The sequence below is a fragment of the Peromyscus eremicus genome, chromosome X (assembly GCF_949786415.1).
Source record: "Peromyscus eremicus chromosome X, PerEre_H2_v1, whole genome shotgun sequence".
NCBI lineage: Eukaryota > Metazoa > Chordata > Mammalia > Rodentia > Cricetidae > Peromyscus > Peromyscus eremicus.
In genome coordinates, this window is record NC_081439.1 from 11,253,716 (window position 1) to 11,264,981 (window position 11,266).

Below are 11,266 nucleotides of genomic sequence, written 5' to 3' on the forward strand. Positions count from 1 at the left end.
GTAGACTTCCGTGGAGGAATGCTGCTGTATTAGGGTTCTCTGTAGTGACAGAACTTACAGAATGACTATATATATAGGAAGGGGATTCGAACGACTTCCAGGCTGCAGTCCAGCTAACCCAACAATGGCTGGCCGTGAACAGGAAGTTCAAGAATCCAGAAGTTGTTCAGTCCACCAGGCTGGACGTCTCAGCTGGTCTTCATTCAGTACATGCTGGAATCCTGAGGAAGCAGGTTCTAATGCTAGTAAAGGAATGGACTTGCCACCAGGGAGAAAGCAGACAGACAAAGAGCAAAAACTTCCTTCTTCCGTGTCCTTAGATCGGCTTCTAGAGAATATTAGAGGTGTGTCTTCCCACCTCAAGACTCAGATTAAAAGCATGTTTCTTCCAGCCTCAAGATCTAGATTAGAAGTGGATCTTCCTGAGGAAAAAAAGAAGAAGGAAGTGGATCTTCCTACTTCAAATTAAGCAAAAATTCCCCTACAGGTATGCCCTCCATTTTTGGAGTTTAGTTAATTCCAGATGTGGTCAAGTTGTCAACCAAGAATAGCCATCACAGCTGTTTACTGGCTTGCTCTCTGTGACTTGTTCAGCCTGCTGATACAACCTAGAACCATCTGCCCAGGGATGGCACTGCCCACAGTGGGCTGGGCCCTCTTACATCAATCATTTTTCAAGAAAATGCCCCATAGGCTTGCCTACAGGCCAAGCTAATGGAAGCATTTTCTCATATGGGGGTTTCCTCTGCCCAGATGACTTTAACTGGTGTCAAGTTGACAAAAAACAAAAATAACAACAAAAAAAACCCAACACAATGTCTATGTAACCTTCTACTTAAATGGGAAAAGTGCCTTTCATATTAGCAGTTGAGAACTTAGATACTGTTAGGGCACAAAGAGGGCCTCGGTAAACCCAAGAGCATAAATATTAAAGGCTGTAGGCTTAGCTAAGTGTTACAGTATTTGCCTAGAATGTACAAGGCCCTGGTTAGAGCCTCAACACTACAAAAAAGGGGAGTGTGTGTGTGTGTGTGTGTGTGTGTGTGTATTCTCTGATCATATGTAATAAAACTAGCAATAACAGAAAGCTAGAAAAAACATCACTTCCAGTTTTGAGACACTAATCCTTAGATGAAAGACAAAATAAATATTTAAAATAATAAAGTATTACATGCAAAATTTGTGGAACAAAAATTTGATTAATAGAAGAAAATATGTAGCTTTAAACACATTCATCAAGAAAGAAAGGAGGGCCGGGCGGTGGTGGCGCACGCCTTTAATCCCAGCACTCGGGAGGCAGAGCCAGGCGGATCTCTGTGAGTTCGAGGCCAGCCTGGGCTCTCAAGTGAGTTCCAGGAAAGGCGCAAAGCTACACAGAGAAACCCTGTCTCGAAAAACCAAAAAAAAAAAAAGAATGTCTCAAGTCACCAGACAGGGGTGGCGAAAAAAAAAAAAAGAAAGAAAGAAAGAAAGAAAGAAAGAAAGAAAGAAAGAAAGAAAGAGAAAGGAGGGCCTGGCTGGAGAGATTTTTCATTGGTTAAGAGCACTGGCTGCTCTTCCAAAGTTCAATTCCCAGCACCCACATGATGGTTCAAGCTTCTGTAACTCCAGTTCTAGGGAATCCAATGCCCTCTTCCGGCCTCTACAGACACCAAATGCATATGATGCACAGATATACGTGCAAACATAAAAATAAATTAATAAATTTGTAATTGAATTTTTTAAAGAAAGGAGCCAGCCATGGAGCCTGCACGGGACTGGACTAGGCCCTCTACATAGAGAGACAGTTGTGTAGCTTGATCAGCTTAAGAGGCTCCCTGGCAGTAGGATCAGAATCCATCCCTGGTGCATGAGCTGGCTTTTTGGAGCCCACTACCTATGGTGGGATACCTCGCTAAGTCTTGAGGCAGGGGGAGGGGCTTGGACCTTCCTCTATTAAGTGTACCTCCCCATGGGAGGCCTTACCTTTATGTAGGAGGGAATGGGAGGTGGGTTGGGAGGGGGAGGCTGGAGGGGTGGGAGGAGGGGGATCTGTGATTGGTATTTAAAATAAATAAAAATTTTTTCTTAATTAAAAAAAAAAAGGGAGGAGCCTGGCATGGCAGCTCGTACCTGTAGTCCCAGCTCTCATGAAGCTACGGTAGGAGGAGTGTTGTGACTTAAAGGACAACTTGAGCTAGATAGTGAAGTACAGACCAGCCACTGTTACAGCGCGATACATGAGGGAGGAAGAGAGGAAGCAAATAGATGATCTAAGCATTCAACTCAAGAAGTCAGGAGAAGCTTGGTGGCTTAGGCCTGGAATTCAGCACTTGGAAGACAGGGGGATTACCATGAGTTTGAGACTGTCCTGGGCTACATGAGACCCTGTCCTAAAGAAAAGAACCAACCAAAAGCTGGGTATGGTAGCACATGTCTTTACTCTTAGCACTTAGGAGGTAGAGGCAGGCAGATCTCTGTAAGTTTGAGGCCAGCCTGGTCTATATAGCAAATTCCTGGCCAGACAAGGTTACATAGTAAGACCCTGCCTCAAAATAAAATCCACAGTGATCTCTAGTGTCACTCCAGAGGCTGAAGCAGGAGGTTGACTTGAGCCCAGGAATTTAAGGCCCCCTTAGGAAACTTAGCAAGATCCCATTTTCAAATATAAATAAAACTGGTCATGCACATCTGTAGTACTAGGCAGGAGAACCAAGAGTATAAAGCTATCCAGGGCTATGTAGTGAGTTCCAGGCCAACCTAGAATACATAAAGAGACCCTGTCTTTAAATAAAAGAAACATTTATTTCATCTTCTTTGCTGGGAAAATTCTGGTGATTTATTAGTTATCAACTGACATCAAATTACCACAAAGCTGACTGACTACATCGGGCATGATGCTGAATGTAGTCTTTGTGATGCTCAACAGGCAAGGGAACTAGGCCCCAGTTCACAGGTTGAGCTACACAGTGAGACCCTGTCTCAAGACAAAACAAAGAAACCAACATCTCCATGGTTTTGGAAGGTCAGGATTCTGGGAGTGGCTTAGTGAGATGGTTCTGCTTCATATGCTCATAGGGTTACTGCCAGTCAGTTACCTGGAGGTGTGGATCCACTTCTAAGATAGCTGGTGGCAGGAGACCTAGATCCATGCCACTTTAGCCCCTCTATAGGACTACTCTGGACAACCAACAAACATTTCACAGAATGCTCAATCTGCACGAGAGAAGAGAAAACCGAACTGCCTTTTTATGAGCCTGGCTTGAAAATGACACACTAGCACTTCTGCCTCGCTTATTTTGTACATTACAACTGATCCACTAAGTCCAGTCCATACTCAAGGGGCAAAGGAACTAGGCTCCAATGCTTTCATTAGGCGTTTTTCTTGGAAGGGTGTGTGTGGCTGATTATGTAGCCTAGGCTGGCCTTGAATGAAAGATCCTACTGCCTCAGCCTCCCCAAGTGCTAGGATTACTGGTTGAAGTCATCACACCCAACTAACGTGCCAAATCTTAATGGGAGCAGCATCAGTGTGCACATACCTTAAAACCACAGGTAACATCATGATGTTATTCCCCGAATCTTTACATAAAATGCAATTCCAAAAAACATCCATTTTTTAAAAAATAATTTATTTAACTTTATTTTATGTACATTGGTGTGAAGGTGTCAGATCCCCCAGAACTGGAGTTACAAACAGTTGTGAGCTGCCATATGGGTGCTGGGACTTGAACTCAGGACCCCTGGAAGAGCAGCCAGTGCTCTTAACCGCTGAGCCATCTCTCCACTCCCCAAACATCCTATTTTTGTTTGCTGTTCCAATACTGGGCTGCACCATGTAGCTAAAGTTAGCCTGGAACGTGTTAAAAGCCTCAACTTACAACTCTGCTTCAGTTTCCTGGTAGATGATGGTGAGACATCTGGCCCAAAGGCACAGTAAAACCAGACACAGCTCTCCCCTCTGCTGGGATATAAGTCACGGGACTTACACATACTAGGAAAGCACTCTAAAAGCAAAACTATAGAGCTAACAGAATAAGTTGTAGAAGAGTATCTCTGGGACTTGGGGGGGAAAGGGTTTCTTTAAAAATACAGACAAGTTGGTGTGACCCCAGGACTGGAGAGGCTGAAGCAAGAAGTTTATGAGTTTCAGGCTATCCTGAGCACAGTGAGGTATAGATCATAGAGTGAGAAAGGATTAAATAAAAAATAAGTGTATTTAACTAAAGATACTACTTACAAATTTAATAACACTAAAATCCCTGAAAAATCCCTGAGAAATATGGGACCATAGATGAATAGCATCTGAAGCTTAACAAATCTAGTGTTGGGCTTGGTGGTGGAGTAGGGGACAGGCCTTTACAAAGTTGAACAAATTCATTCTATGAGTGAAAAAATGTTTGCCCTGAAGGCAGACAAGTTGTTAGTAGACACTGAAGGCTGGGAAAGACCAAACTGTCAGGCTGTAGACTCAAACACTGCTTGCTTTGGATTTCACTATGTATTGCAAAAGTCAATCCTTTGGATCAAGAGCTATTATCCTGATTAGAGAGCAGAATTCACTCTGTGGGTTGGCTTTGCATCCTTTGACGATAAGGTACCTGTTTTGCTGAAGAAGGCTTATCAGGCTTAAAGAGACTGTCAGATAAGAATGAGAGCTGACGTCAGACCTGAGAAGGAGACACCAAGAGAAAGGGTCCCATAACTCGGCTAGGTGTTTGGGCAGAGATGATAAAGGGGTACGGGTTAAGCACTCAAAAAATGTGGGGTCTGACATCAAGAACTCTGAAGGTGATGACTTTAGGGACATGGAGGGATAAAACATTGGGGCCTTACGGGATATGAGGTTAAAGGACTAGAAAGTAATTAAGATTGATTGCTGAGGATGGTAGTTCATTGGCACTGATCTACTGTCAGTCAGGACTTCCTATCGAAGGGGAAAAATGATGTCAAAAGCAGTGAAAATGACGTCAGGGAGGAAAAGGCTATATGAATCAAACCATCTGTAGATGGAAAGGGGGGTGCAATCTCTAAGCCAGTAGAGAGATGCTTACAGTAGGATGCACTGAACTCATAAAGTTCGCCTCTGTTCCCGGAAGCAGCAAGGCAAATTGCTTCCTCCGCCTTCCTCTCCCACCACCCAACCCCCGCTGGCCTTAACCAATGAGCACGCACGCCGGGGCGCGCTGGGGGACGTTCTGTGACGTATCCGCTACGCACGCTTTATCAGGCGTCTTCCCGCGCGGCAGCCTCTCTGTTCTCCCGGTTCCGTAGAGCTCGCTGTGTCTCCAGCCTTCTGACTTTTCATTTTCCAGGTAAGCAGCGTCTGTCTGGCGCGGGGGTCGCCCCTCGCCCACTCCCTTGCCCGCGCGGGGCGGGAGACGAGAGTAGGAAGAGTGGCGGCCGCTGACACGTAGGCTTGAGCTTCTCCGGGGAGGGCGAGGCCCCGGCTCGAAGGCACATCTCCCAATTGTGAGACTGGCGGGCTGCATCCGAATGGGAGGAATGCCGGAAGGGACACGGGCTGGGTCGGGAGCGGCAGTGAGCACGCGACAACCTATACCGGCTGGCTCTTCCCACGTGACTGCCGCCATCTTGTTCTGCGGGGAAAGAGGAAATGCAACGCTGCTGTGGGCCTGCGCGACCGTACAAAATGACGGGTGTGGTGGCGTGGGAGGGTGTGGGCATGCGCGGTAGCGCTCGTCAAATGGCGGCCGGGCTGGCTCTGGCTTGCTGGTTCCCGCCTTTTCTGTTTGAGTTTCTTGCCTGCCATTTGATTGATTTCTCTGAACCCACTTTCCGTGTTCCCTGTAACTCTCAGTTTCTTGCCTGCCATTTGATTGATTTCTCTGAACCCACTTTCCGTGTTCCCTGTAACTCTCAGTCTTCAGGTGTTTGACATCTCGCCACTTCCCCCACGTTTACTATTTTCCCCAATATTCCACATGCTCGCCCTATAGGATTTGCCTTCTGCCATGTCTTCTGAAGAAGGAAAGCTCTTCGTGGGAGGGCTCAACTTCAACACCGATGAGCAGGCACTCGAAGACCACTTCAGCAGCTTTGGGCCTATCTCTGAGGGTGAGCTGTGGACCAGCCCACGGGTTGAGGGTTTTTGGATAAAAGCTAGTTTAGTCTGGGACTTAGAACCAGAAATTCTCCTTACCTTCCTATATTTCTAAGATACAGTTAGGCTACAGGATTTGGGGTGGGAGGTATCCATTCTCGTTTCCACTTAAATGTTACGGTGCTAACGTTTACATTTCTGTCCCTCCCAGTGGTTGTTGTCAAGGACCGGGAGACTCAAAGATCCCGGGGTTTTGGCTTCATCACCTTCACCAACCCAGAGCATGCCTCAGATGCCATGAGAGCCATGAATGGAGAGGTGAGGCCTCCTGCCTCCCGAGGAGCCTTCTCCCTGTCTGCACTTTCTTCGTTCTTTCTGTTTTCCCTCTATGTCTGCCAGGGGCAGCGTGGCCACAAAGCCCCGCAGTGTCCACTCACAGGAGCATGACTGCCTTCTGTTCTAGGGGGTGGAGGGCAGCGGCAGACAGAGCCGGGCTGCCTGGGAGGCGACGACTGGTCCTGCATGAGGCCGAGAAGCCACCTGTGGATGGTTGACCTGCTCTGGGCTTAGGTAGTAGAGTCTGCAGACCTGTGGGCCTGGCCCGGAGAGGACCTCGTGAGTCTTCTGGGATGGACTCTGAAGCCTCAAACCAAGAGAGGTGTCTAGCCCTAATAGTCGGGCAGCTTAGAGGAGTGGGGAGGAGAACTCAGCCTGAGTTCAGTCAAGATGTAAGTAGTAGCAGGGGAGCACGGTGGATTCAGGTCATTTGTGGGATTCTATAGCTCCTGGTGAAGCCATTCTGGTCAGAGGAGCTTGTTCTGAAACATGGCACCCAGAATTTGGTGCTCAGCAGGAATTTCTGGGCTCTTGTCCACTTGCCTGTGCCCATTCTTCTTCATCACTGCTCTGACTGACTGACAACCCTTCCTTGTGTCTGTCTCCTTCCCACACCTAGTCCCTGGATGGGCGCCAGATCCGTGTGGACCATGCAGGCAAGTCTGCTCGGGGAAGCAGAGGAGGGGGTGCCTTTGGGGCCCATGGTCGTGGTCGCAGCTACTCTAGAGGTAAGTGCAGTGTGATTGGATTATGAGGCAGAGAGCTGTTTGTTAGAAGCCTATGTCTGAACAACTGCTATTTTTAAATACTTCTGTAGGTGGTGGAGACCAGGGCTATGGAGGCGGAAGATATGACAGTCGACCTGGAGGATATGGATATGGATATGGACGGTCTAGAGACTACAGTGGCAGGTGGGATACCTCTGGTATTGGTGTTCTTAATAATTCAGTAGCCTAATATTTATATCTACCTTATGCTAAAGATGGTAATTTTTACATAGTGTTCATATACTTCATGTATTCTGCTTACACTTTTTTTTTTTAAGTTTTGTATTGTGTGGCTTGGATATATCATAGATAAATTGCCCATCATGTGCCAAGCTGTGGGTTTAATCTCCATCACCACAAAAAAGTAGTAAAGTTTATATTGTAAATCCACATGTAGTTTTTAATGTTACTGTCTGCCATGTAGAATACATTCCTGTAAAACAATTCCGCTTTTTCCCAGAAGCCAGGGTGGTTATGACCGCTACTCAGGAGGAAATTACAGAGACAATTATGACAACTGAAATGGGGCATGCACACATAATGTAGGTGAGACCTAAATATTGGCCCTGAGTCAAACTGTTCATCAGACCTTCCTGGCCTGGCCCTTTTGCTTTTCTTCTGGCCACACTACCCTTTATCTCTGCTGCATTGGTATCCTGCCCAGCCAATCTATGGGCACCGTTTGGCTACTCTTGCTGTTAGGTGCATGCCAGAACTAGTTGTGGGGGCGGGGGGTTGGGGGATGTCCGAAAAGCAATCTTCTGCTCTATGGAGCATGGTAGAAATAAAGAGGTGGTGTGCAGCATCTTTATCAACTCTGGGAGGTGAGCATGTTATCAGCCTGTTTCTTCCTGACATCAAAATTCTACCCCTTCTTACTATTCTCAGATACACAAGGAATAACACTTCTGATCCAGGATCGTCCTTCCAAATTGCTGTATTTATAAAGATTTTTGGAGCTGCGCTGAAACATCTGTTTTAGTACATCAAGTTCTATTTTTGAATTGAGCTCCCAAGGTAGTTTGTTAAAGACCTTTTAGAAAGCTCCATGTGTTCTTTAAACATTTTTTCCCTTTTAAAGACAAATTTTAAGACATTGGTTATGGTACCGATATTTTTTCTTTTGTCAGTTTTTGTTTAGGTTCAGGATTGTTTCTGGCCAAAAAAAGTGGCCAGGCTAATGTTTTTAAAATTAATGTGTATTTAGGGACATTTGAAAAAACTTGTATACAATGTTTCTCATGGCCAGAAAGTGATTTCTGAATGTACCTATGAGCAATCTGAATCAAGATCATGGTTACCTAGAGATGTTTTTTATTCAAGATTATTGTCCTGATTATATAGAAGAGCTTCTTGAAAATGTTTGTGAATGTCATTTTTTTAATACTGGAAGAAAAGATATTCTGTTGTGTCTGATGTGTTTAGGATGTCCTTTATGGAGCTAATTAAAAGATGAAACCTGAACACAAATCAATACTGATAATGCTTTTTCCTTGTTCAACCCAGTTTACTCTGTAGAAAGAACTATAGGCAAGTCAGGAGGATGGAAGCTTGCAAATGTAGTGGGGTGGGCAGGAACTGCTGGAGGGTTGAGCCTTGAAGTTGAAATTAGGAAGGTTTAGATTGCTTTGGGGTGGGGTGTGGTGAGACAAGCTTGAACACAATTCCCTTAGGGCTAGAATTGGGTTTTCTGAAGTAATTTCTTGGTCCTTTTCACAATTATTTCCTTTTCTGAGCACAAGGTGGATACCCTACTTGTATGATTGTCCTAAGAGCATGAACACCTTAATCTCATGACATGGGATGCACAGAATAGTGCATTATCCTTTCCTTAAATGATGGGGGTTGTGGGGGTAGAGATGTACTGAATGACTATGTCAGGCCTAAGGGAAACGTGGTTGGAAAACGGGGATTAAAGAAAGTTCAGACTGGATTCAGAGTTCTGATTTCACATGTGGGCTTTACTTCTCCCTGTTCTTTGACCTTTGGTGAGTCGTTTGACTTCTGCTTCTCATAGCATAGTGTTCCACATCTGGGGAGGAAAGTCAAATGACTAAGTATGTAAGGCCACTGAGTAGAATCACAGAGGTCGTCTTGAGTGAGAAGCCAGTCCTGGCCTTTTTGGAGGGGGGAGTCTGTAGCTGCGCAGTTCTGTGTCGAACTTTTAGTGAAGGTTCTAGGGGATGGCTTTGAGTCCTGTGGGCATTAGTCCTCCATTAGTTCCAGTTAGAATGGAAGAATAAGTTCTGTCCATGGTTTTCACCTGGCTAATGGTTGGCCAAATATACCACCAGGTTGCAGACTCCAGAAAATGACTCTATAAACAGTTTGCTTCATCCTTGGGGCATGGAGGTGTCTCAGGTCTCCCCCAACTAACAGGGACAGGCCCCAGGGGTCCTCCTTTCTCCCACCCAAATGGTCATGAATTTGCTTTGGCAGGTGGACGAAGACTCAGGAACTTCCCAGAATTCTGCCTCACCCACTGAGCCAGGCCCAGATTATGGGGCATTGTGGCTAACCCCACCAGGTGGGTACTTGGTCTGAGGAAGCATTCTATGCTGGGCCTTTGGGGAAGTAAGGTGGTGGGAGCTGGCAGAACCACTTCCTGCCTTGAAGGTGGGGGATGGGGAGGAAATACACTGTCACCTGAGGTAGTATTTCATAACCATAAAATGACTACAGCTGGATGATTTTTCCTCAGGGAATGTGTGTGTCTAGATATGTTACATATATTATATATAGAGATACACATATAGGTAATTATAATCAACAAGAACCATAAAATAGTCTCTGATTTCTATGACAGTTGCTCCACTTTCCAGATAACTGAAGCTGTATTGTAATAATGTAGCTGTGGAAAGTGTCTCTGTTTATTGTGAGGCAAAGGACCCAGAAGACCCACTGCAGAACTTTGGTCCCACAGACCTTGGTAGAACTCAAATTTGAGGTTCAAAACCCCTCAAATCGCCAGTGTAAGGGATTGGACCTAGAGCCAAAATAGCAGATGCCATAGTCAAAGCATCTTGTTGCTAGAATTATAGGAGTGTGATGCCATTCTGGGAACTGAACCAGGGCTTCGTGCATGCTAGGCTAGCAGCATTTTAGCAGCTGAGCTATCTCCAGCCTCCAAAAATATTTTTAGGCCCTGCTTCCTCAGTTTCAGCATTTAAAATGGAAACTACTTATCTCAGTAGGTTGGGTTTGAATGGAAAATGTCTAAAATGGACCAAATCCCTGAGTAATGCTACCACACCCCTTGGCCACATTCTGCATTGAATGTGTACTATGCTATTTTTCCAGAGGTATTGGATGAAAGTAATTTCTGTGCTTAAGGCATGTGAAAACATTTGGTGGACAATTGGTCGATATCCTGGTTTTGCCCACTTAGCAGAATGAAGCCTCCTAGTCCCTTCTCAGCTGCCATCCTCCCCTTCCTCAGCTCAGGCTCTATCCCTTATTTTCAATTCCTGGTTCACAAGATGTAAAATTTACTATTTCAGGGGTTAGACCTGACAAGGGTTTTAGAAGCATTACCCAATTAGCATGATTACGGTAAGGCTCTTACTGTGGGTTTTTGAGGAACTGCCCTAGATCCTGTAGATTAGAAGGTGAGACTTGTAAGTAATTTACTTTGTTAAATCATGGCATTCCAAATAAATCTTTCTTAATATGCTGGTGTTTTTTATTTGGGGAATGGTTTTGCTGGGGATGGAATCCAGGACAAGCAAGGTCTTGGTATGTGCGAAGCCCATCATTTTACTGATCTTGTACTACAAATAGAAAATCATCATAATTTGTTATTTTAACAGTAAAAATTAGCATGCCTATGAAAAACCATTTGGTAAAAGAATACAACATTAATGTGCATTGGAATTGAAATTTGTGAGCTGTAGTTGCTTTGGTTTAGACTGATACCTTTTTGGAATTTCTTGCAATAGTTCCAGCTCTCCTGAAACTATAAACCAGGCTGACCTCGAACTCACAGAGATCCACCTGCCTCTGCCTCCCTAGTGCTGGGATTAAAGGTGTGTGCCACCACTGCCCAGCCTATGTTGGTTTCTTAAGAGTTGAAAACACAGAGGATACTTTAGAAAATGAGCAGATACAGAAAAGAATTTGG

At 45.2% G+C, this 11,266-nt stretch overlaps 1 protein-coding gene across 4 annotated transcripts; it reads left to right on the plus strand.

The window, feature by feature from the left end:
• The first annotated feature begins 5,180 nt into the window (after positions 1–5,180).
• Rbm3 (RNA binding motif protein 3) lies at positions 5,181–8,620 on the plus strand. 4 transcript variants are annotated; one of them, XM_059250954.1, is made up of 7 exons: positions 5,181–5,294; positions 5,940–6,057; positions 6,255–6,361; positions 6,999–7,107; positions 7,197–7,290; positions 7,607–7,692; positions 8,035–8,620. In XM_059250954.1, the coding sequence occupies exons 2-6, from the start codon at positions 5,955–5,957 to the stop codon at positions 7,665–7,667; spliced, it is 474 nt and encodes a 157-aa protein (XP_059106937.1). In that variant the 5' UTR covers positions 5,181–5,294; positions 5,940–5,954; the 3' UTR covers positions 7,668–7,692; positions 8,035–8,620. The 4 variants fall into 4 exon arrangements, with proteins under 4 accessions (XP_059106937.1, XP_059106938.1, XP_059106939.1 ...); XM_059250955.1 differs by having other exon boundaries at positions 7,607–7,688; XM_059250956.1 differs by having other exon boundaries at positions 7,610–7,692.
• Positions 8,621–11,266: the final 2,646 nt, after the last annotated feature.

Excerpts from the sequence above, each read along its gene's own strand:
- Rbm3 (XM_059250954.1), top strand. The coding sequence starts at position 5,955 with ATGTCTTCTGAAGAAGGAAAGCTCTTCGTGGGAGGGCTCAACTTCAAC. Across the intron at positions 7,108-7,196 it reads TGGTCGCAGCTACTCTAGAG|GTGGTGGAGACCAGGGCTAT; the intron begins GTAAGTGCAGTG and ends ATACTTCTGTAG. Across the intron at positions 7,291-7,606 it reads TCTAGAGACTACAGTGGCAG|AAGCCAGGGTGGTTATGACC; the intron begins GTGGGATACCTC and ends GCTTTTTCCCAG.